Here is a 25731-nt window from a genome sequence, read left to right as displayed (position 1 = left end):
CGGTACCTTAGTCGCTCTTTCTCTCTCTTTCTCTCTCTCTCTCTTTTCCCTGTCAATCTCTCCTCGCTCGGTGCGTGTGCCTCTCGCTTTCGCACTGGATCACCTTGGTCCATGGGCCAGCACGCCACCCTCCCCCCCTTTACCCCCTAACTACTGCCTACACGATCGAATCTCGCATAAAACTGATGGTAAATGCAACTGCGAAACCTCAACGGGATATAGAAACTCGAGTTATCGTGGTGTACAAATTACCGGAAAAGATGGTATTTCTCGCAGCTGTAGAATAGACTAACACGATATATTTATATATGGAAATTTTCTATAAATATCTATACAGATAAATGAATTTACTCTGAAGAAATAAGTCTAAGAACACGAATGATAGTTCAAAGTACGGCAGTATGGAATATAATGGCTATAACGTATGTGAATCATACATAAAACAGATATATAGAAGGCTTAGTGAGATAATATTAATAGATATGTAAGAATATAGGAAGAAAGCCGCGGATTTTCCTTCATTATTCAGTCATTATCCTAAATAAAATATTTAATTAGTTGAATCAACAGTAATAATCACCGCGTCACTATTTTATGAAGTAAAATATGACGAACAAAGATATAGAGAAAGATTATTGTTAAATATAATTTAACAAAAAATTTTCCTTTAATTAGGCTAATTGTCGAGTTATTTGGAATCCATACACGCGACGAGCTGAAACGCGGAGTGATAAAGTGTGCGAAATTCGATCGAGATAAAGGCCGAGCTGTGCGAATAAAAATCGCGCAATATAGTGCGTATAATTAGGGAAAAGCTACGTATACGATTTACATCAGAATGAAATTATCGAACGAAGAAATTCGCATTTCTTCCGGAAACTTCGTTCTGCCTTTCGCACTCGGCACGTTCATTTCCTCTCGTCTCTCGCACGAGAAGTAAAAATAGTAAACGCACTCATTACGCGTAAAAATTTATGTCCTTTTGACATGAAGTTGCGATCACGTGCCGGAATGTTCGTAATCTCTGATTTTCACGTGGCACTGCGTTTACTTTCGTTTACCACGAAAACACTACCGATTCCATTAAGAAAAATAAATAAAAAGCTTGTGGCGAGGATGAGACGGCAATTCTTCTTGCTAAAAATATGAGAGATTTTAAATCGTCATTGATTTCTACTTTTTTCTACATCTTAGCATTAAGTACTTTAATTTTATGGAAATAAATTCTGTAAAATTTGAATTGCAGAAATATAAAATTTATAAAATTAAAAAAAATTACTTTCAATTTTGAATAAAATTATTATATAATAATATTCATAGAAGATTTATAAAGCGTAATATATATAGGAAAAATATTGAAATTTTTAAGATAAACCTGATTACATCTTTGTCTCTTGAAAATAATGTTATTCGTCTCTAATTACCAGGATTCGACTGGTCAAAGTACCAGTTAATTATCTCCCTGATTAATTATTTCCTGTTATCTTTGAATTTCCAGTTAATTAATCGCATCCGCAATTAGGGCTCCCATAAAATTTTCAGCGATGAAGGATCGGCTCGAAATTCACCGGGGAATCTATAATCGAGAGAAAGTGCGCGACTTCCGATGCGCTTCGTGTGCACTTTACGTTGCAGCTCGCGATGCACAGCGAAAAGGAACGGGCGGTTATAAAGAACGAGCGACGCTCCCACGAGCTGCAGCCACAGCCGCAACTCGGCTATGACCGTCGTTTACTCTTAACTCTTTCCTTTTGTTCGTCCTTTGCCGTCCGTTCGCGCCTTCTCCCTCATTCCACTTATTTCTCTTTCTCGACGCTCCTTTCCCTTATGGCTCGCTCCAACGACTAGTCGAGGCCTCCATAAATGTCACTCTCGCAAATCCCCAGAACAGGAGGATTTATTTCAGAAATTTATTTTTAAGAGACTTTTATCTCGGTGGCGATCATGGCGCGGAAAGATGTGCGCTGCTTTAATGAACCGAAAAGATTTCAGTTCAAATCTTCCGACAAAAAATCGGTTTTTATTCGATCGCCATACCTCTCGAAAGGTAATGGCAACCCGCACCGACGGTATCTCTTGCTACGAGCACTCCTCTATATTTGAGGATTGGTCCTCCAGGTTGTTGGGGGTTGGATGCTAAACTAACAACCTGCCCCCAAAAAATTATGAGAGGTCTCGGATTTGATGACGAAGGCAAAACTTCAGGAGGCCATGGCTCGATCTTGAGCTGTAGTGCCACTGAAGAAGATGACGAGCTTCTCTCAAGAATTTAGCAATTTAAAGAATAACTATAATATAACATATAATAATAGGATAACTATATATTCTTATATATCTATAATACTAACAAGAAAAATATATGAGTAATATATTATTCTATCAAATTTTTTCCTGCATTGTGTAAAACTATTATATTCAACGTTACGTATAAAAAAAATATGGGAAACTCTTAATGATTCAAGTAATCGATGATTGTTCGGTTTCAGTGGCGAACCGGAGGGAACGGAGAACGAATAAGGGAATTCCGTTTCTCTCGGCGAGCCGCGTCGTATTTTTAGGCGGACTCTTCACCGAAGTAGAAAGGGCCGTGCCGAGTCTGCCGGAAAAACAAAACGATTTCGCCGTCCACTTCCAGCGAACGTTTCAGCTGTCCCGTTCGCTCGCGTTTCGCGTTCCAAGACTTAAGACGTTCCAGTCGTCAAGCATTCCGTCTGACAAGCTGCATTAGCGGTAACAGGGTCTTCGTAATTTTAATCGTCGCGATAGCAGTTAAATATTTCAATTTCCATTAACTCTTGACGCGTTCGAACAAATATCGCGAATTAAAAGTTACAGATTACGACAGGCGAAAGCTGAAAACGCTTAATTGCTATTTCCGCAAATACCAAGTAATAACAAATAATTCTAATAATTTTTTAAATAAAAAAGTAACAACTATGCAAACATGTTTCCTAATTAAAGATAAAATCGGGAAAATAGCTCTCTTGACTCATCATCAATGTATTGATCGAGCGTTGAATGACGAAAGATATATCGTTTGCACCGGATAGCTGATGCAATCTCCGGGGGCTGATTAATTTCGTCAACGATATTATACGCACCCCTCCCATGGACGCACCCCATACAAAATACGAGCGTGACTCACTATTTCGGTCGTGCCAATATCCGGCTGGCTTCGCTGGCCGGAAGGGAAGCCACACTTGCGATCGCGCAGCAAACGATATTGCCTCGCAATTGCAAAATATCCAGGAAAAACTCGTTTGCATCAAGGCCATAAAGTGACGAGTGGTTACTTTAATAGAAACACTTCATAGAGAAACATCAGAATGGAAGGGAAAAAATAAAATTTATTAAATATAAGAACTTATTATTCAAATAAAAATTGTTAAATAAATATCCTTTGGATAAAAATATATGTGCAATATATACAACAATATTTCAAGCTAAATTATATAATACATATAAGATATTCGACTATAATTGAACGTCATAAAATATAAAAATATCGATAGAAATAATTATTGCAGAATTTTTTGTAAGTTAAGTTTGTTAAAATTTTCTCCTTAGTCGCTCTCTTAAATTTCTTTTTTATCAACTAACTTTTATCTCGATTGTCAAACATTCTACATATAATTAAAGTCCATATTTAAGGCCCTGCCTTCAGAGAAATTCAGACTAGCTTCTCTTTTTATCGGTGATGCTGTTTTCTCCTTCACGGTCGAGAATACGGTGCGTTCTTTGTTTCCGCGGTACCGATTCCGCGCGTGAAAAAAAGGAGAACGAGAAGGAGGACAGAAGGACGAGCGTAGGAGGAGCGTATAGGAAGACAATGGGATCCTCGAGAGCATCGGGCAGGCGCTTCTATTCAAGGCTCCGCTTCGCGACGTGACGGAAACGCGAGGACAAGACAGGATTTTGCTTCGCGAACAGGATTTTTCCTCAATGACGAAACGAGATGCGCAACATATCATTGATTGCGAAGATAGAAGAAGTCACGTGGACGAGATGCATCAGTTTCAAGAAAAATTATGCAAACGTCGCGAATGCGCATCACTTATGCATGGATAAATATCGATTTAAACGATGTCTCTTAAATCTTTCAGAACCACTTATTTAAAAAAAAATTACACAGAGCGATTGATAAATTTTTATCGTAGAAATACTTGAAATTAAAAACAGATATTATCTCTAATTTGATAAATGATGCATTATGGGAATTGTTATGCAATACCTTGATGTCTTGCAATCAATTTTTTTTTTTTTTTATAATAAGATAAATGTGTATATACACATTTTTAAAGATTTAACGAGACAAATTTTCGAAACATTATTCGGCGACTGAATTATGTAATGCTATTTTTAAAAGAAATCTCTCACTTTAGAAGAGTTTTATTCATAAAAATATGAAGTGACACATAATTGCATATTTTTTTAATATTTTAGAAAAAATAGTTCTAAACAGCGTGGGCACATGCACCCTACATCATAATCATCGAGCGGCGATATTTCCTCAATTTCATTCAGGAACGCGTTTATAAATAAGTACATCGCACGCGTCGATCGATTGAGCGTTGCGGCGAAGGGTCGAGGATGCGACGCAAATAAAAATGTTGCTTTTTCTCTTTTACACGACGACCATGTGTAAAGTCCCTCCGGGGTTTGCAGAAGGTCAAGGAGTTACAGATAACGATCGATCGTCGCGATGGACACACAGGCGAAGCGTCGCGATAATTAACAATATATCGCGGGGAATAACGCGACTAATAATACGCGGTTGAATTTTATCTCAGACCTTTCGCAAAAGGGCATTCATTATTACAGCCGGGTCAACGAATCTGGCTAGCTATGACAGTCGACGCTCGATAAAAATGATCGGGGCGTCGCAGTTTATTTTTTTCAAGTGCCACACGTGTTTCAGAAACTTCTCAAGAAAATGTAATAAAAATATAATCCCGCATTTGAAAACAACCTTTCTATATACAGGCGCATTAAATGCCAGGAGATGGATTTCGCTGCAATTAATTGCGGTCACGATTAATAACTACATAAATCAATTATTAATTAATTAAGTGCACTTTATACATGTTATTATGGCGGGCGAATGAGGTGGGAGGAGGCGCGAGTGAATCTCAACGTCATCTATATAATATAGTTTCTCATTCTTGGTTACAACAGAAAATATTTTAATTATTAATAATTTGCTGCTAAAATTATTGGTTAGCTAAAACGCTAAATTCCTAATTATTATATATCTTTAACTGATGAGAGAGAGAGAGAGAGAGAGAGATAATGCGCGATTAATTCTAAAATATTGGCCTTTAATTAATGATCACGTTAAATTAACGTTAATTCGTTGTGCCCAATTAAAGTTAGCGTTATATTTATTGCCGTCTAATTGTGTTAAACGCAAATTGAGTTAAGCGTAATTAGCGTTGATTAACGTTGATCTTTCGGTGAAAGGCTACCGCATTTTCGGTCAACCATTTTCGGCCCCCTCGAAGCAAACCATGAACGCGCAACAATGAGGGTCCGTAGAGATCGGTCAAGCATGTACTTTTTTAGGTCAGAGGTCACACGCGAGTGAACCTAACGGCGACAACCAACAGTTCCGCGTCGAATTCTTCTAATCATTAAAGATATTTCGAAAGTAGCTATTTATAAAAAAAGAAAATTGATCAAAACTGCGAATTTTCAACATCTTAAAAGAGAGAAATAGAAAGTAACCATATCATTAAGATCTAAATAAACTACATGAATAAATTAATCAAGAGTATACAAGATTTCAGTGTTTTTAATATCTGAAATAATCGGTCAAATTTTATATAGGGTAGTTCGTCGATTTGATTATTCAGACAAAGTATAAGTAGAATTTTAAAAATTATTGTTCGTATGCACGGAATCCCTTTGGAAGTGATTGTTTGGCTATAGTGATTAATTATTTATTTTGAGTATTAAAAGCGTTAAAAACAGTGCTTCACTCGAAATAAGTAATTAATCACTTGCCAAATAATCACTCCCAGTATTAAATTTCTGTAAAGGAATGCGTATATACGAAATTCAGTTTCATACGTCGCGTTTCGATCTCGACTCGAGACTCGCGGTTCCTCGGGATTCGCAGAGAAAGGCTTCGCATTAGGGTCGCCTCTATAGAAACGGATATTAGAAAACGGTTCTATATATATACGGCGCAATTTTAAACCTCCTTTACGATCGACGTCACGTCGGCCTCGGATTATAGCTGACAAATCGCGTGCATCGATAACGCCGCGTATACCCCGCGACCATCATCCAGCCTCGATCCCGCTCGTTCAAGGATAGAATATCCCCGTGTGTCGAGGTCTCGACAGACAATCGCTGACAATGCGACTGTCGCGGTTCTAAGCGAGAGTGCTCGGATTTTGCGAACCTAATACGCCCAGCGCGAGCCACGCTTTCGCTTAAAATTACGCCCACGTATATATAAAGACTTTTAGGAAAGGAATTGGTATATAAACTCTCAATTTGTGTTTAACACAATTGACGTTGAAATTTCGACGTGTTCGCATTCAACGGCTACACACAAATGTGAGATTTATGGTATTATTTAAATCCATCTGACTGCATCTCGATGCCGGTGTGAGGGTAAAACATCGATCTCGCGATCGAGCAAACATTTGTGATAAAAACACGGTTATCTAATTAAAAAAATTCTAATGTAAATTTTTATATAAATAATTAAAGTTACGTGGATTCGGCAGTGTGGCTTTTTTCTCGAATCTATTATCGCAATAATATTGTAATTTTTATATTATAAAATTGTAACGTTCGTATTTTTTTTTACAAAAGTTAACATTTATTATTGTTAAATGGTAAGTTGTATCATTTGTGAAACTTCGTTCGATTCTTAAACGTCATAGAATCCTGGCCACTTTCTTCCTCGTGATGTCTTCAAAGGCACGAAAAAATATTGAACCGTGTCGCTTTTATGAAAGCAAAGTTCAACGCAAGTCGGAGTCGCTTTCCTCGATCGAGTCTTCAAACGCGGCAGCGTTTCTGATCTGCAACTCTCGTCGATAATAACGAACCTCCCTCCCCCCCCTCTCGATCTCAATTACACCCCTCGACTTCGGTCGATGGAAAATTTTATCGGTCGGCGAGTAACATCGCGCTAATTGGAGTTTGCTCTTTAATATTCAAACAGTCGCGCGAATTTCCATGAAATCGTCGTATATATGCGCGTCGCTTTTCATCCCGTTGTACCTCGATCGACATTGTAATCTCGCGGTAAAAGCCTTACGAGATTTATGCGAAGAAAGCTGTAATCGGACTCGACTTGTTTAGCGCACTTTGTACACCTTGCGGGTAAATGAGGTGCGACGGGGAGTGTGAATGAATTAAATTATAAATCAAAAAATTCCAGACGGAATTTTTAGTAACAGCGCTATCAAAGGTGTAATAATTTTTTTAACGGAACTATCGAATACAAATAGCCTTTTTTTATTATTGCAAACGACTCGAAAAAGAAGAATTTCGATAAATCGTGCGTCAGTAGCGAGAGAACATCGCTATAGATCCTTCATTTATTAACATTTCATCTTATTCCTCGGCCAACTTCAGGTGATGGGATTTCGCTTTGACGGAACTTCAGGCCGGTGCTTTATTCCTCGGCGAACTTCGAGCGAAATTTGAATCTGCCGCGAGATTCTTATCTGAAGCGTATAAGTATCTAATGCTCAAGATTTCGAAATTTCGCGGAGAAGAATGACGAATTAATGAAATTCGAACGAGGAATCGTCTCGCTCATCCTCGCGTTCGATCTCAGGCCTGTTCTTTCACGTTGGAGAGAGAAAAAGATAAAAGGTGAACCGCGTACAAGAAGTTCAGCCAAAAAGAACAGGCCTCTCATCGAACATTTCGCGTTATACCCCCTCGATTCCACCACCCTTCGCCCTGCCGACTTGGCGCATCCATCAAATTATCGCAAATCGACCGACTTACCGGAAGAGCCGGCGCTCCCTGGACGTCCGCTCGTTCCTGCTGCTCTCCGCCGCCGCCCCCGCAGACGCGGGTGAAATTACGAGAAAATTACCGCACCACGCGAACGCGAAAGAGCCGCGCCTGGCCGCACGCGAATCGCGGGGGTGAGCGTTCGTGTGTACTCCTCGGAGAATCGGAGCTCTCGCTCGGAGTACGGAATACTTGGCGCCGAAAACGTATCGACGGTCGCGAGGCTGCTACGTGACTGCACGGCACGGAGTAGACTTGTAGACTAGCGGTAGCGGAGCGCACGGGAGAAACGGCCGCGTCGCCGCGCGCGCCGCGTCAATGAAAGCGCGCCGCCCCCCCCCCCCGCCCACCGCCAATCGCGTCCCGCCAAGCCGCCCCGTCGCGCAGGGCTGCCGCGCGCACCTTCGCACCGGCGACACGCGCACCGTGAAGTTCGCCGAATAACAATAAACGGATACAAGAGTTCTTCTCTATACCCGCTTGCGTTGCGCGTTTTATTTGAATGTAAACTGCTCCTCTCTCAAGGTTTACGTAGTATTCGCGATGAAAGAGCAAATAAGTAAATAAAATATCAAATTGGAGCTTCTCTAAAATCGACCTGAAATTTTTAGAAACTCCAGCACACCCTGCGTACAAATGTTGCGCGTTTCATTCAAACGTAACTGTCTCAAGTTTTTGCAATATAAAAAAGAAGCAAGCAGACAAGTGAATTTTTCAAATTGAAGCTATGATCGTATTTTTAAGCGAATTGTCCGCGCGTTACCTTTTAATATTCTTTTGTCTTATCTATCTCTTCGCGCCGACGAATTTCATTTCGTTCTGCAATTCGCGTAGGAGCGGCGCGATGTGCGAATAATTTTCGCAAAGTTTCACAACGACACTCGCACAACACACCGGAAGCGTCAGTATATTGCACAGCTGGTTTAGTAATTGCATAAAGGAGAAACCTCGGTTTTGATTAAGATTTCATTAAGAAAATTTGCTATCTGATATGGATCCCATCGCGCAAAAGAACTAATTAAAAAGAAAAAGGAAAATATTTTCTAGCCTCAAGTAAAATTTATACGTTATTGAGGCTATAAAACACGTGTTCCTTGAATATGCACATTTATTTCGCGATTGATACAACAAAAATGGAAAAGCTAACGCCCCTCGCTAAGAAAAACTTAATTATATAATTCGCGTTACATGATTTTCCATATTACAAACGAAATAATCGCGCGCGATTTTATCCTTATTATTTGTAATATTAAAAATAACAGTAGGTATCTAGTCCGATTTAAATACTCGGGATTTTGAAGTATAAAAATCTAAGATTAATTTAAAACAAAATAAAATAACGAAGAATCCCGCAGATCCCGCATGATCCTTTAATCTTTCTTTCGCGTTGACAAAGCTTGGTACTTTTATCCAAGATTTTAATAATTTAATAGAAAATAAGTAACTTTTAATTAAATTTGAAACGAAATAAGATAACGCGAAAAATCATGCGTGACTCTTCGATCTTTCATTTGTTAAAAACTTGATGCTTTTATCCAAAATTGTAATAACTTAATGAAAAATAAGTAGATTTCAATTACTCACTATCTCGAGGCATCCATCTGTCTATAGATCATAGACAGCTTCAACCAGTCGCGTGCAGTGCACCTACGCATTTCAGGTATCGACGTCACCTGTTTTTAATCGTTGTTTTCCGCAGCTCACGTATCGTCTGCAAGCAAAAAAAGAAAAGATTTACCTCATTTGAAAGACTTTCGAGAGAGTGGCGGGTAAAAAACTTCCTCGGTAGTTTGCGAGTTCGCGGTTATCCAATCGCGCTCTTAAGCATTCGTTTCCTTATTCGGTTCCTTATTGCGTCCCATTGTCCTCGTCGTAATGTGCTCTCTCGCCTACCTATCTGCGGGTCTAACATACAACAGGCCTAGATGCTTCCTAGGTTCATAAAAGAATTTCTCCGGCCCTTCCTCCTGCGACCGTATTACGCAAAATCGATACGCAAAAAGTCCTGAGTGAATATCGTGACGCAGCTCTTTTGTAAACGTCATCGTGCACTCGCTATTTTAAACGTTATTACGTCAAGGAATATGCAATACTCTTATACATTGATTACACGGCTATTTTACACGTTAACATCGATTTATGACGTAGACAACGTAAGGCGACGTAATAAGCGCGTTCCAAGTTTATATCCCATTCAAGAGAGAGATTTTTAATGAAACTCTACAAGATATTCCGTGTAACATAATGGTGTTTTTAATAAAACTCGATAATGCGGGTTTTTTGTTATACAATTCGGTATATAAAAGAAGAATCGTCGCTATACTTATAAAGAAAACAGCACAATTTCAACTCCAATTTACAAAAGAATGCAATAGACTTTCAATATAATAGCGATAAGTGAGATTTCTTATTGTATAAATTCTCTTAGTATGAAATAATTATTCTCTATTCTTGAGAATCGCCATTGTACGGCTCACCTTGTTGTGTTATGCAACCGGCGAAGTTGCTTAGTAATATTTCAATGTGACAAATGATAAATAACATCGGAACTATCGAAAAGAAAGGCACCGACCTTTTTGGTGTCGTCCAACGTTGTGGGAACATAGTGGGCATTGATCGCTTGCGCCATAGTACAGTAGTCACGATACAGAACATATTGATCCTTCAACCAACGTCTGATCGCCAAAACTCTCTCCCGAAACTGATCGTCCGGCTTCAATTCCAAGTCGTTTACGTCTGAAAAAAAAAAAAGAATAATCCTTACTTTCGAGACACGCGAATAAGCCGAGAGTATATATATACGTGTAGGATATATATTTGAGAATATATTTCGAATGCATTTGTGCATAATGCCTCTATTTAAATGCGAAATGAATTTAATGCATTCGTCATACGACTCTACGTCGCTGTCGGTCTACAGTCCTCATTGTTCCGATACAATGCGGATTCCTTCTATTCAATGCTAGAGTCGCAATTGTCGGCGCATTCGCCGCGGCACGACTCACCACCTCGGGCGCGTTCATTAAGATGACATAAAATGAATCGAAATGGAAAAACGCACGAATGGAAAAATGTACGAATGGAATCTTTAATTAAACAGAGGAATTTTTAAAATTCAAGATAAACACTTAGGCAATATAATAATTGTCGACCTACTTGTCGCCGAGAAAGAAAATAAAGGAATCTTTTTATCGAAACTAGAGAAACCAAATAGTAATAATCGACATTATAGTTATCCATAAATAATTATACAAGTTATTATTTATAAAGATAGATTTGTGAAAGATGTCTTTGTTCAAACTTATAAAATTACCAGGCTGCGTAAATTCCGCGATTTTCGGGAATTCCAGAGGTCTGAAATAGCTGCGAGTGGAGCCCGACTCTAGTCTTAAGTCTTTCAGTTCGTGTAGATATTTTTGGAGATCTTCCCGTTCTTGCTGCAGTCGCAGTTCGACAATCCGCTTCTGAAGTCCGCGCGTTTGTTTTCCGTCAAGCCTCGAAGCTTTGTCTTCCTTACGACCTCCCGTGTTGTCGCGAGCTCCGGCTGACTTTGAATTCATTATTCTCGCTCTTTTCTTCTTCCCTTTGGTGTTGTGTTCGCGACAATTGTGATTAGACTGAAAACGTTATTAGAGATGACGAAGTAGCGACTTTTCTTGCCAAAATACGCATTATGTAATCATTGCATAATGATTTATCGACAAAAATATATATATTTAAACACCTGAGCTTTCAATGGGTTATTTATGTATTGCCAAACTAGCATTCAATCGCGAAATGAAAACTTAAAATATTAATTTCAAACAATTTCCATTAAAAAAAATCTATTAATTATTTAGAAAAAGATTTGATAGAAAACAAATAGAGGCTACTGCGATATTACATAAATCAATACAAATTGTGCAACGCCAATACTTGCCACTTTATTTTTCTCCGAAGAGCGGCAATTATCGTTTTCTTCTTTCGCCGTCACTTTTCTCGTTTTCAACGCATTCTGGGTTTCAGACACGGTTTTGCAGTCGGAGGGGCTTTCCGATGCTTTTAACGCGACTTTCGCGCTCGCGATAAAATCATGTCTCTTGGCCAACGCGTCTCTGTGCGATTTCCTCAGCACATATTCGACGTTCTGTGAAATCCGTTGATCCAAGCTCTGCTCGAAAACACGTTCTCTCCCCTTCTCGTTCGCCTCTAACGACGAATTAGAGTTTGCCAACTTGATCGAATCCTCGTCGTTCGCCACCGGCAATCCGGTGACATCTATCATCGCGCGTTCCCTCGCTCTGTTCGATGCCTCCCCGCGCTCTTTCCGACCGCTTTCTTGCCGGACAGTAGTCATCTTCGGAGAGTTTTTCTTCTCATCTGTCTTCGTCACGTCGCCGGTCGACGACTCCGAGGAATCCGATGTGTTCTTATTGGAACTTCCGACTGAAAGATTCGTCCGACCGATTGCATTACCATCTTAAAATCATCGTCAGGACGATAGAATTTCTTGATTAACAAGAATCTTAAGGCAAAAATGTATTTTAATGAATATTTAAGATTATCTACTGTAAAAGTACAATTATACCGCGGCGATCGGATGATGTACCGTTCTGCAATTTAATTACGGTTCACAAATATTGTATAAATATTTTATTAACCCGATAAATTAGTTATTACATACGCGTAGCAATGAAGTAAATTATAAATTATAAAACTTTATTAATTGCCAATATTCTCACTTAATGTCGTCTCAGAATTGAAAATCTTTGTGTCAGTTTTACAATTAAATATTTACTTGTTCCATTTAAATTAATTTTTTCACGAAATTCTATTTTGAAATAAATTTCCTAATATCTTGACACTACGTTGGAGTAACTCCAATTCTGACGCTGCCATCGATTATTTATAACGTTTTATTTATTTTACCACTTGAAATGTTCTCGTCTCGAAACGACGCCTCTCGACGCTGATAACGTTTTCTCTGGTTCTCCGAACTCGAACCAGCGGATTGTGGCAATTTTATCGAGCACGCGGTAACGTTATCTGCATTTGCGACGATGCTCTCGAAGCCGCTGACGTAGTTCGACGATCCCGGATCGACCTTGGTTGAACTTGGTTTCGGCATCGGATTGAGTGTGATGACTAGCCCGTCCCTACGGCCGAATAAAACATTCCGCAAAATCATTTTCACGTTGATAAAGGTTTGGTCGTTTCAAAAATATCGACGGTCATATTTGTGATAATAAATCACTGATAACTATCACGGCATATGCCATGAGTTGTTCAAACTTTTCCGCTGTTAAATTTAAAGCACTCTACAAACTTATGTATAACAATATGTTTCGAGAATCAATCATATTTGCAGACTTAATTAATTATATTTTAATTTCTATAGAAATAAAATTAAGTTGTTAAAATTGGCAATAGACATTAATTGTTCTTATTCATTGTCTTTGTTATTATTATTGAAATAATAAAGTTCATTAATGTATATATAATCATAATAAAAATTAATATATTTACGGAAGATATTTATTGAAAAAGTACGTGGCAAATATAATAATATGTTAAACTACCTGTGCTCCTTATTGTTGTCTTGATAAGACCTGTCGACCTGTTCTACATTGTCGATTTTCTTCTCGCTAGATCCCGCTGCATCGACCACTTCTTTCTTTCTATTAATCATTTTCTCGCGCTGTGATAGAATGGTCGAGCTTGAAATGTCCTCGAAAGTATCATTTGCATATCCGCTTTCAGCCATCAGACCTCTCAAACTGTTTGAAGCTGTCACAGAATCGTTTCCATCTGTTGGACGTTTAGAGTCCTCGAGAACGGAGTCTCCAATTTTAGAGTTTCCTTCGGCGCGGGAAAGTTCCGAAATAATTTCACTGCCGTTCTCCATCGTGTCGATCGACTCCTCGACAACGCCATCGTCGCGCAAAGATCCCGATTCGTTCGTATTGTCTTGAACTTTAGAATCCAACTCTTTCGGAGTTTTCGTGATCGTTTTATCCTCGATCGAATGCTTTTTCAGGTCAAGGCGTACCCTGGAAATTTTCTCGTTCGATTTTCCAGACAATCTCAACCGCTTCGCGATCGACGAACTGTCAGACGGCGCTTTCCCCCTCGAGATTTCAGATGATTTGACGGATTCCTTTCTTTCCTCGGACCTCGCGGCCGTTCTCGTTCTCACCTCGCGTCCGGAAGACCCGTCGCTGACCGTGGAAGAGTTTCGCCGCGACGTTTTCGAGGGCGACAGTGATTTTGACGAAGTCACCGAGTCATCGAGTACGCTTTCGATAAAACTGTTTTCCTGAATTGTCATTATGTCCGAGGTAAGACTTTCATGCTTTCCTGCGGAACGCGGCGATTTATCATTCAATGGCATCGCGACATCAAGATCGATCTCGGCGACGTCTTCGGCAGGTCTAAACGCGTCTGCTTTGTCTGGCATCAATCTCTCACTCCTCGACAAAAGTTTCGTTTCCTCCGGGTGTCCTTCGAATCGAGTATCCGGCATTTTTATGTTGATCTTAGACCTCATGGCTTTCCTCGGTGATTCTGCCGAGGGATTCTCCGAAGGAACTATGGAAACGCTGCTTATCGAGCTGTCCGAGTCCTAGAATTACAGAGTATTACTTTTAATGTCACAACCATTGCCACTTTCTTATAAAAAAAAATTTAATCATAATCCAATTATCTCTCTGAAATATTAGAATTAAATGACAGGATGTTATACAGAATGTTAGAAATAAAAATATATATTGTATGTTACGAAAATGTAAAATGCAGCTGAACTACAATAGCGATTTAAAATTATTTGCTTTTTCTTTAGCACCTGGGAAAATATATAAATTTTAAATAACAGGACATAGGAATAAAAATACATGTATATTCGTATATTGTACATTACAAAAATATAAAATGCAGCTAAACTATATTAGCGATTTAAAAATATTCAATTTTTCTTTACAATATCATAATTTTAATATTAATTTTTTAACACTAGAAAATTTATTTTACAGAATGGACTCCCACAGGCTATTTTGTTCTTTTCTTTGGAATATTCACCTCTTTCCATTTTTGCTCCTTGCGTTTCGTCTTGTATTTCTCCTCGATCTCTTTCAGGCGCGCCAGTGCCGCGTTCGCTTTCGAGGAGAGCATTTTTCATCTTTTTCTTTCCTTTAAATCCCTCGTGTGTTTAGTCGCTAAATTTAGCTAACAAACTCTCTGCTGTTAGTTCGATGTACATCACTTGTAAATTTCAATTATTCACGAGGCAACGAGAAGCGTACTTGATTTTGAAATGAGTTACGGTAAGTTATTGTATTCGTTCTCGCCACGCCAAGTTTGCTTTCTCGTTGCCGAGGAAACGCTTGATATATATATCGACGGCCATCGAGAGCCCATTTAGGCCCATTAAATGCGAAATGTGTGTACATAATTATTTATCGCGCTTTCGATGTGCGAATGAAATCTCGATAACGATCGATTAATTACATTTTTACGAGAAACTTAAATATTTATTGATAAGGGTATGGCGTGACACATACGTATTTCAAACGTTCCGTCAGTCTTTTATTAGTTAAAGACAAAAAGGTTACAGTTATTCGACGTTAATGGCCGCCAGTTGTGTTTCCTGAACGCGGCCAATGAAACCGGCCCATAAGAGGTAAATAGCTAAAGCTTCAAAAGATGAATGATGGGCCTTTTTGAGTGTCGATCTCTTATATCTCTTCCGATTCCGAATCCCTCTCTTCGTGGTCTGTCGCCTCGCCCGATGACGATGAGAGCACTGGCACGATATGCTGCAACTGCAAAAAGTCGTCGAAGCCTGAATTACTTATCTCCTCAAATAGGCAGATGAGCGCCTGGCGCGCCTGCGGCGACGGCGCCTCTGCGTGATCTGCTGCAAAGTCTTCAAACTCTGAATCATCTCCGGAAGTACTTACGCAGATGAGACGAGACACTTCATCGGACCGGCCGGTCCAGGTTCAGTTTGATACCAGAAATGCTGATGTCGCGAGGGGTCCACACACACACACACACACACACACACACACACACATTTTCTCTTAGGTATTCAATAAATAAAGGTGTTTTCTGTGAGGTGTGCCTCCTCTGGTTTTGGACCCACTTCCTTTGAAAGTTCTAGAACTCCTTTCCCCTTGGTTGCCACTTAGCAGCACGGTGACCACCGTTATAACGCCGGGGGTTAGAACGATGCATGTGTTTCAACACCTAAAGAGCCAAATAGTTTAAAGAACAATCTTGCTTTTGACGCCGGGTTTCATTATACGCGTAAAATACCTAATAACGATCGAGAACCGAAGAGAGGAAAACTGAAAAGGCCGCCAGCGAATTTTCCTCTCCAAGAAATTGCGAAATACCTTCGTGACCTTCGGCAACGGCGGGAAATTCCTTCGGCAACTCAATCGGTCTAAGCTCGGCCGATTCTCCGGCTCCGGTTTTCTTCTGCCGCTGCCGTATCGACGCCGGATAAGCGGCAGGCGGCTACGCTACGCTACGCGACAAATCAGCGCTCAGCGCTGACGTAGTTTCGCGCGGCGCCGCGGCGCGGCGCGGCACACCGCTGGGTAAGCGTGGTCGGCGCCGATTGGCCGGCGCGCCTCCGCCAATCGGCGCCCTCCATCTGTCTACCTCGACGGCCGCTAAACTCGCCAACCACGTCCGCGGAGCGGGCATTATCGGCCAGTTCGTCGTGGCGGCAGGTACATTTACGTAGTCGTCGGTCTCCTCGGACTCACGTCGTCCTCATCGGCGTCCGAATAATGCGGTCCCTCTGCGCGTTCGTTGTTCTCCTAGCCCTCTCCGCGGCTACGGCGGAGGTGTATCTGGACGAGAAGTTTAGCGATGGTGAGTAGACGCTATTCATTTTCTTGAAGAAGACCGGGCCCGGCGCGGCCGCGAAGAATCGTTCACGCGCGGCGGCGGTGGCGGCGGCGGCGGCGGTAGCAACGGCGGCAGCTTCTCCCTTTTGCCACGAAGACCGTCGCGAATCGGGGGCCCCGCGATCTCGCGACGAACCACACCCTCGCTTTATCCTCGCCGAGGCGCGTTCTCCCGTATCTTCCTTCCTTCCTTCCTTTCGACCGACGGGGGGAAACGCCGGCCGGAGAAACGAAGATCACGGGAACGCGACGACGTGTCGCGCAGGGAAGGACGTGGAGACGCGGCACGGCGGCGGCCTCTTCTTGGTAACCGCGCGTCGCTCCGTTCCGTCCCGCCGCCGGCCGACCGTCGCTCGTCCACGTATCTCTCGCGCGAGATCGCTCTCGCGACAGTTAACGCGCGGGGAATCGTCAAGGAGCGTGTCCGTGACACATCGTGCTTCCGCCATATCGGCCATATGTGCGCCGGGGAAAAAGAGAGAGAGAGAGAGAGAGAAAAAAAAAACAGGACGGACGGACGAGGGAAGGATCGAGAGAGGCTGAGGCGAACAGGCGAACGACACGCAGTCGGAAGCGTCGTGTCTCCCCACGTCTCTCGTGGCACGTCGCCGCCGTCGCCTACATGACGCCGCACAGATCGATCCGTCGATCTGTGCGCTCGACCGCCGGAGCGGCGAACCGCGCGACCGCGGATCGGAGCAACTCCGCTTTTCGGGGACCCCAAGGAACTCCGAACTCCGAGGCGAGATCGCGGCGAGCTCTACAGGTCCGTTCGCGTCACCACGTAATTTCCTACGCCTCTTCTTCCCTGCGCCTCCATTACGTTTTTTTCTCTTTCCCTCTCTCTTTCTTTCCTTCTCTGTCTATTTCGCTCCGCGCGAAGCCTCCGCGCCGAGACTGTCTCGCTCCGAGTGCGGAAAATGTGAACGGATTTTCCCGTTGAATTCAGGATCCCGCAGGCAAGCGAGATAATTCCTTTTGCACTTTGCCCTTCTTTAAATGCGCAAGATATGAAAGAATGATGATGACACGGACCTTGATTTCCTTTCTTGTAGCTTTTTTTTTTTTGCGCGTCGAGTGGACAGGGATACTCCGACCTCGGATGGACGGAGGAAAAGGATTACAGCCTGCGTTCGTTTATTCCCGTTACATCGTAACGTGTATCTCATTACAATTTTATTTTCCCAATAGTTCCCAATGTGAATAAACGAACGCGGGCAAAGAGGAAACAGATCTCTCATGTTTACCGGTGACAATGGAAACGCGATGATTTAGCTTCGTTTTTTCTCACCTCTCTTGTGTATGTCGCTGAAATTAAATGTTATCTTTTCGCTTCTCGACAGCCGGTACAGTTATATCGTCGCCTTCTTAATTTTTAACCGGTTCTCGTCCCCCACCTCGTTCATCTTCTCGCTCGGGGACGCGGTAGGGACGAACGTATCTGTGAACACACGTTGCCGATTTATATTAATTGTTTCAAATAAATTGAGATTTCGAGAAATACGTGCAATTTGTCTCGTATGATAAAATATATTAAAATAAAGAGATATTGAAATCTTGATTAAATATATATATATATATATATATCTTGTTACATAAATTGGATGCGTATTTAGTTAGTAAAATATACGTAAAAAATTGTTTTATTGATTCACGAAAGAATTGTCAATATTTCAGATTCATGGGAAAAGAATTGGATCTATTCCGAGCATCCCGGCAAGGAGTTCGGAAAGTTCGTTTTAAGCTACGGAAAGTTCTGGAATGATCAAGAAAATGATAAAGGTACTTGAAAAGAAACACAGATAATTCCTTACAAAGGAATGTCAAGTTCGCTTATGTAACGAGCCTATCTTGTCAAATTTTGCTCAGGTATCCAGACGTCGCAAGACGCGAGGTTTTACGCTCTCAGTAGGAAATTTACTCCGTTTAGCAACAAGGACAAGACCCTTGTTGTTCAGTTTACCGTGAAACACGAACAGAACATCGACTGCGGCGGCGGATATGTTAAAGTGTTCGACTGTTCTCTGGACCAGAAGGATATGCATGGCGAGAGCCCGTACGAAATCATGTTTGGTAAGTTTTCTTATCGGAACTATGCTGTTGATAACGAATAATCAGATCCCGAGCCTAAGAGTCACTGGTCGTACAACCAGTGTATGACAAGTGCTATAGGAACTCGGAGAGAAATACTCTTTCATTATGCCCTGTGATATAGCGATTGTACGTATCGCAGGCACCAGAAAAGATACATTCATTACGGAAACTAATTAGCTTAGATAAAGCTCGAGTTACCTTGCGCAACGACAACTTCACCTAATTTAGAAATAATCACATGCGAAATATCGGAAATACGTGCATAAAAATTATATTTATGCATATATTGTGCATAAATATGTATATTTAACTTCTCTCGATTATTATAGTAATTATTGATTTCAAAACTATGTGATATATCTTGTTTCTTTAGGACCGGATATTTGTGGACCTGGAACTAAGAAGGTCCACGTTATCTTCAGTTACAAAGGGCAAAACCTTTTAATCAACAAAGATATTCGTTGCAAAGACGACATTTACACGCATTTGTACACTCTAATTGTCAAACCCGATAACACCTATCAGGTAAATATGCGCTATGTTCGTGTAAAGTTGCAGTCATTGTAAGTGCTATCGAACCTAGAGTCACACGTTCTCACTGATTGCCGTGGAGGACAGGTGCTACGGGATCTCGTAGAGCAAAGATTATCTTGTTTGTTGACTGTATAGGGAGTGATACCGCTCACTATATGCATACGGCAAAGATCAACACGTCGATAATATCGCTACTTTGCCAGACGAAAAGTTATCTTGTTCGAAGATTCTTCAACAAAATCAAAACTTTCAGGTGCTTATTGACAACGAGGAAGTCGAATCCGGCGAGTTGGAGGCAGATTGGAGCTTCCTACCTCCGAAAAAGGTTAAGGATCCGTCTCAGAGCAAGCCTGCCGATTGGGATGACAAACCCAGTATCGATGATCCCAATGATAAGAAGCCTGAGGATTGGGACAAGCCCGAGCATATTCCCGACCCCGAAGCGGTGAAACCTGAGGATTGGGACGACGAGATGGACGGAGAATGGGAAGCGCCCATGATCGATAATCCTGATTACAAGGTCCGTACACTGAGACTGACGTGCATTCGAAGGATTTGTCAAGTCACTTTCTTCATCTATCGTTACTTTTATGTAATTTTTTCAGGGTGAATGGAAACCGAAACAAATTGAGAATCCCAACTACAAGGGACCCTGGATCCATCCCGAGATCGATAACCCCGAATACACACCCGATCCTGAATTGTACAAGCGTGACGAGATCTGCGCTATCGGTTTTGACCTGTGGCAAGTTAAGTCAGGTACCATTTTCGATAACGTTTTGATCACCGACGATCCGGAGGTCGCACGCAAATTCGGAGAGGAAGTCTGGAAACCCACTTTCGTAAGCATATTACAGTTTTTTTTTTCCATCATTTATTTGTTACCGATGTGATCAACTCATGATTAACTCGTCATAGATATCTAAATTTTAAATGACAAACTAATTAGAAAATATTTTTCTTATTCCGTGAATCGTAGGAAGGTGAAAAGAAGATGAAGGAAGCGCAGGATGAGGAGGAGAGGAAGCGAAGAGATTTGGAGGCCAAGGAAAGTGCAGATAATAAGGACGATGAGGACGATGAAGAAGTAGACGAGGAGGAGAACAGCATTCACCCAGATACCGATGTAAGTGTCAACTCTACGTACCTTACACGTCGTTAATAAGATTTTATGACTATACTGGCGCATGATGTTCATATCTTCTCTGATATCTGACGAGAAAAATTGGAATTCCTCGTTTCTGAATGTAAACATTCCAATAGTTTTTTTCGATTTCGGTGCGAATCAACGATATATTAACGACTTTGTTTCCTTGTTTATTTTGCAGGATCATGACGAATTGTAAATAAGTGTGTCGCGTGTGGACACAAACACAGACTGTATTCCAGGAGCTACGTGGTCGCGACACGCACTAATTCCTCCCACAGGCACAAAATTTTAATCTGAAGACACACAATAGCAAGAGTGCAGGATAATACTGGTCGATTACGTCGCCCGTCGCATTGTCCACGAGAGCATCTGTTTTCTGTTTTAAGCTTCTGAAGCAAGTCTCGCCCGATTTTCTCAACGTTTCGCTAGTGTTTTTGGGCTTCGATCGCAGCGCGTAAAACATTCTTAGCCCAAGAAACTTTCTATTCGAGTGAGTCTATTATCCTGAAATATTACACGCTTAAATCAAGTGATCGATATTTCTGCGAAGTGTGTGCTGGAATACGGAAAAACAAATATTAGAAATTAGAAAGAAAAAAAAAAGAAGTGTAGAGAAGAAAGAAACGAGAAGAGAGTCGTATAAGCCCGTGTCCACCATCGGCGCAGCTCCACAAAAGACTCTAAGTTGTTCCGTTTTTGTTTGTCAAGTGTTTTTATATACATTAAAAAGTAATTGAGATGTAATTTAAAAATAACATGATGCTATTATATATATAATATATACATTATTTCAATTTCCGTGTACAATGTACGCGCGCGTAATTCAAAGAAAGAGAAAACTCGCTCCAATGATGAGAAGAAAAAACGTAAGAATGATAGATGTGTGCAAATGTGACCGAGTGATAACAATTGGTATGATTATGTATCAGAGGCAGTCCAATAACCATGTAATAAAATAAATAAGACTTTTCTAGATGTGCTCAGGCGTTTATTTTCGCGGGGTCTCAAGCGAAACCCAGTCCTGTTGCTGATCCATTTTCATCATTTGTAGCAATGTGTACGAATCGATTGTGCAAATAGCTTCCAGTTATCACCATTTGTATATGTACATACATACATGCATATACACGCTATTTTATTATATCATGTTCGCGTATGGTTAATCTTGTGTAACTCCACTTTTATATCGGAAAATAAACTGACATCATTTTTCTTCGAAACAACTATCTCGTGTGACTTACGAATTACTTTTTTCTCTTTTTTGGTATAACTTGACTTAATAGAATAACAATCAAGACTTTTTAATCGACTCGATTGGCTCATCGTCATGAGAAATCGACCATTGGTTTTGGTCAGATTAATCATCAAGACATTTCGACCATGGGTTTTAGTTCTTCTAAATTGATTTAATTTTAAAAAATATATATAAGCATCGGATTTAAATAATTTAATTTATTGCGAAAAATATTACCTCAGCCAGGGTCGAAATTCTTGACGATTAATCTGCCCAAAACCAATGATCGATTTGTCATGGCGATGATAGCCAATTGATTAAAAAGTCTTAATTGTTAATTATTTGTTGGCGTAATAAATGTACTTATTCGGTTTAATAGAACAAGTTTGTCTCGTGAATTGACGACCTAACAGATCTGCGACGATATAAGATAAATTTGTGACACATTCGCTCACAGAGCGAATAAAAAAAAAGAAAAATAGATTTACATTATAAATAACAAAAATAATAATTTTATCAAAAGTATGGTCGACGTCGAAATGTTTGAGATACTAGGTTTTGATGTAATTCTCCTACACGCGACATCCGATAGAATTTGTTTTGTGAAATAGTTAGAAAACAAACTCATTTTCGACGTTGACTATACACACAAATAACTTATTTTGCGTGATTTTTATCTACCTATCTAACTTCAGTCTGCTTCGTCCTTGCGTTCAAGTCGCCACTAATTAGCGTGAAACGTGTCTCCCCGACTTTTTCCATAATTAATTTTATAAAAGAAAGAAAATTCTATACGCATTGTGTCGAAAGCCAGTCGAGACCCTGCAATGTACCACTGGCATTGCTAACTAATGATGAGCCCTGAATGTGCCACATTCTCGCACAACATAGTTTATGCAAGCCGAATACATCGATCAGCTCCTCCACGCTCGCACAGCCAGGAACGTCCTGTAAAAATATTTTTTCGTATTACGCGATATCAACGTGAAAAAAATATTACGTGTAAGTATTGAACAAATTTTACGATGTAAATGAGAAAACGTTATATTTACCTGTTTATTAGCATAGATTAAAAGTAGAGCATCCTTCAATTCTCGTTCGTAAAGTATCTTCGATAATTCTTTCCGTGCCTCTTCGAAGCGAGACCTGTCGCTAGCGTCAACCACGAAAATAATTGCTTGCGTGTTATGGTAGTAATGCTTCCACAGTGGTCTGAACTTTTGATGACCGCTGACGTCCCAGAGAGTAAATACAAGATTCATGTACTCCAAGCTTTCAACGTTGAAACCGATAGTGGGAATCGGTGGACTTGGCAGCGTGACGCCTCGCATGGCAGATAAAATGCTCGTTTTTCCTGCCCCATCTAATCCCAGAATCACTACGCGCATATCGATCTTCGTCCCAATGTGTATCCTGTTATCCTATCATAAAAATAAAGCGATAGAAAGGAATTTATATATATATATATATATATATGAAGTGTGTTAAGATTAAAAAAATAAAATATTAGAGCAAATCACATAATTTAATACCACTGATTTATTTTTGTTGAAAAAACTGAAAGTACTTGAAATAAAAAAAAACAAAGATCAATATATAAATTTACTAGAATTATTTTATAACATCGTTCTGAACCAAATTATTTAAAATAAAAGGGTTTATCCTACAATTTAAAAAACTATGGTAATCAGAATGTTATATAATTCAAAATAAAAATTATTTACGAACCCTGCTAAATATAATAGGAATGGAGGACTCGGGACTGAGAAAATCCGGTCCTAATTGCGCATAATGTTGCTGCTGTTGCTCCAATGTCGCCAGCACTTCCTTGACCTTTTCCGAGCTGCTCAACAACTTCCAGTCCTCGGAATCAAGTATGCTTTCGCATTGGATGCACACACCGGCCACTTGCGACCTCGTGGTCGTGAGATCCTTCTGCTGCTGCCTCAGCGCGCAAAGTCTACCGCGAGTCTCTGTCTCGATGTACGCCATCGCTGTTTTCTCCTGTTCGGCCAGAACAGCGCGTAATTCCTCAAAATGGTATCGTACTCTCCTCCTCGCATCTTCGATCGCCCAACCTTCCAATTCTTCGATTACTATTTCTGTGTGAAAATACAAGGATATAAGTAAATAGAAAAAAGACGAAATGATGGAAATAAGGTTTAGAAAACCGTTTAAAAATACTGAGAATTTTCAAACAATTTTAATCGAATTATTTTGGCCGTACATTCTTTTTTCTAAATCTAAATTGTATTTAATCTGAACAGATATATTAAATACAATTTTAGAGAGAAAAAAAACAGAAACAAATACCTATCTTGTGCGCGGTATCTCTCATGCTCTCCATAAACTGAGTCATCTTCTGCAATGCCGCAATAATGGACTTTCTGATGTTCTCTGCTTCTTCCTCAACCAAAGCCGGCTATAATTTAAGACATAAATAAGATATGGCAGGAATGTACCGAAAGATACAAAGAAGGAGATTACGGACGATGTTACCTTGTGGGTACTGTGTTTGCCGTATTCCTTGCATAAATAGCACATCAAGGAGTTGTGGCAGCCTTCTTGCGTACACGTGAACTCGGCCACGTGCGCCGTGTGTATCGGACAACGAGGCTTCTCGCGCGGCTTCTCCGACAGCGGCACGCGTCTGTGTTTGCCCAGCGTCTTGGACGAGTGGGTGGCGGTGTCGCAAGCCTCGCACAGATGCGTGGCGCAGACGGTACAGTAGAGAACTGCGACGTGTGCCTCATCCTCGTCGCAGGACAGATTCGACTGAAGCCTCTCGCGCTCCAGCACTAACGTTTTCTGACTGCTGGACTGCTCCAGTCGCTCGAGCAGCTCGATAAGCGCAAAGTTCTTCTTCAGGCTGTAGACGCTGTTCTCGTGAATGGCGGTGGGCTGCCGATCAAAGGGACACAGCAGAAACTGCTGCTCCGACATGCAAGTCCTCAACCGCAACAAGCACGAATGGCACACCGTGTGCCCGCAGGTCAACAAACGCGGCACCTTCGCGCCGTCCACCGTGAAAACCTCCTCGCAAACACGACATTCCAGCACCTGCCAATATTCCGCGCCAATCTTGTACGCTTAATCGAATAATGTACTTAAATCAAATCATATTTAGCTTAATAAGCTTATGTATATAATTACTAAGTTCCTAATTGGAAGTACAGTTTGACTTCGGGTGACGGCGATCAAATTCCAATGAATTCAATCGACAAAATGCTTACAGTAAAATTTCCAACAATACAATTCGTCATTCCTAATCAATTAATTAATAAGAAAATTAACGATTCCATCCACGTTAACAAAATATTGCAGGTATCAGGCAAGTTGATGCCTTCTCCGTTTCTCAAATCCAGACGTTTCTTACGTTTGTTTTCGGCGCCGTTTTCAGCGAATGCTTCATGTATTTACTCAGTCGATTCGCGTCCTCGTCCATCGCGGCCATCTGACAATCTGACGTCCCGTCTCCCGTTCCGGAGTTCCGACTGCGATCGGACTGCTGATAGAGGTTAGCTTTAAATGGCAAAATCCGCTCGGCGCCTGAAAGCTGGTTTAAATCGTTACGCCGCGCCGGGGCGCGAGGAGACCGCGGAATGGCGCAGCGATGCCAGCCGTATATGTTTTTTACATTCTGATTTATTCGCGGATATTCTCCACCATCGAGTCCATCCGCTTCGTCCCTTTCACAAAAACGACTACAATATACCTACACATTGCACAATTTGCTACATTGCTATACGATTTCCGTGACACTCCGGCTGGTATTGTGGTGTTCCGTGTGTCGTAGAGTTTCATAAATCTGATTTTTCGTTCCTGATTGGCTAGCCCGT

The 25731-nt window shown here is 40.9% G+C and overlaps 3 protein-coding genes across 4 annotated transcripts in view; 1 reads left to right on the top strand and 2 right to left on the bottom strand.

Moving 5' to 3' along the window:
• Positions 1-16541, bottom strand: part of LOC143908620 (uncharacterized) — a 36222-nt gene extending 19681 nt beyond the window's left edge. The window contains exons 1-10 of the mRNA XM_077426357.1: positions 16279-16541; positions 15921-16209; positions 15573-15782; positions 15040-15186; positions 13545-14587; positions 12895-13121; positions 11906-12411; positions 11300-11603; positions 10559-10722; positions 9571-9697 (exon numbers count right to left, since the gene is read on the bottom strand). Coding sequence (XP_077282483.1) covers positions 9656-9697; positions 10559-10722; positions 11300-11603; positions 11906-12411; positions 12895-13121; positions 13545-14587; positions 15040-15132 — 2379 coding nt within the window. The 5' untranslated portion in view covers positions 15133-15186; positions 15573-15782; positions 15921-16209; positions 16279-16541 and the 3' untranslated portion in view covers positions 9571-9655. The remainder of the gene's footprint in view (positions 1-9570; positions 9698-10558; positions 10723-11299; positions 11604-11905; positions 12412-12894; positions 13122-13544; positions 14588-15039; positions 15187-15572; positions 15783-15920; positions 16210-16278) is intronic.
• Positions 16542-16662: 121 nt separating this feature from the next.
• On the top strand, positions 16663-21637 carry Calr (calreticulin). The gene is made up of 8 exons (XM_077426369.1): positions 16663-16845; positions 18558-18662; positions 18750-18953; positions 19348-19499; positions 19762-20028; positions 20114-20350; positions 20488-20634; positions 20837-21637. The coding sequence occupies exons 1-8, from the start codon at positions 16761-16763 to the stop codon at positions 20852-20854; spliced, it is 1215 nt and encodes a 404-aa protein (XP_077282495.1). The 5' UTR covers positions 16663-16760; the 3' UTR covers positions 20855-21637.
• A 485-nt stretch (positions 21638-22122) lies between these two features.
• On the bottom strand, positions 22123-25695 carry LOC143908622 (E3 ubiquitin-protein ligase TRIM23). 2 transcript variants are annotated; one of them, XM_077426365.1, is made up of 7 exons: positions 25530-25693; positions 25269-25441; positions 24392-24952; positions 24206-24314; positions 23621-23994; positions 22945-23313; positions 22123-22840 (listed from the first exon to the last, which is right to left on the bottom strand). In XM_077426365.1, the coding sequence occupies exons 2-7, from the start codon at positions 25344-25346 to the stop codon at positions 22682-22684; spliced, it is 1650 nt and encodes a 549-aa protein (XP_077282491.1). In that variant the 5' UTR covers positions 25347-25441; positions 25530-25693; the 3' UTR covers positions 22123-22681. The 2 variants fall into 2 exon arrangements, with proteins under 2 accessions (XP_077282491.1, XP_077282490.1); XM_077426364.1 differs by having other exon boundaries at positions 25269-25695.
• Positions 25696-25731: the final 36 nt, after the last annotated feature.

This window comes from Temnothorax americanus, unplaced genomic scaffold (genome assembly GCF_048541705.1).
Source record: "Temnothorax americanus isolate GAGA-0224 unplaced genomic scaffold, ASM4854170v1 Scaffold11, whole genome shotgun sequence".
Classification (NCBI taxonomy): Eukaryota; Metazoa; Arthropoda; class Insecta; order Hymenoptera; family Formicidae; genus Temnothorax; species Temnothorax americanus.
The sequence above is the reverse complement of the archived record's forward strand: the minus strand, read 5'-3'. Positions and strand labels throughout refer to the sequence as shown.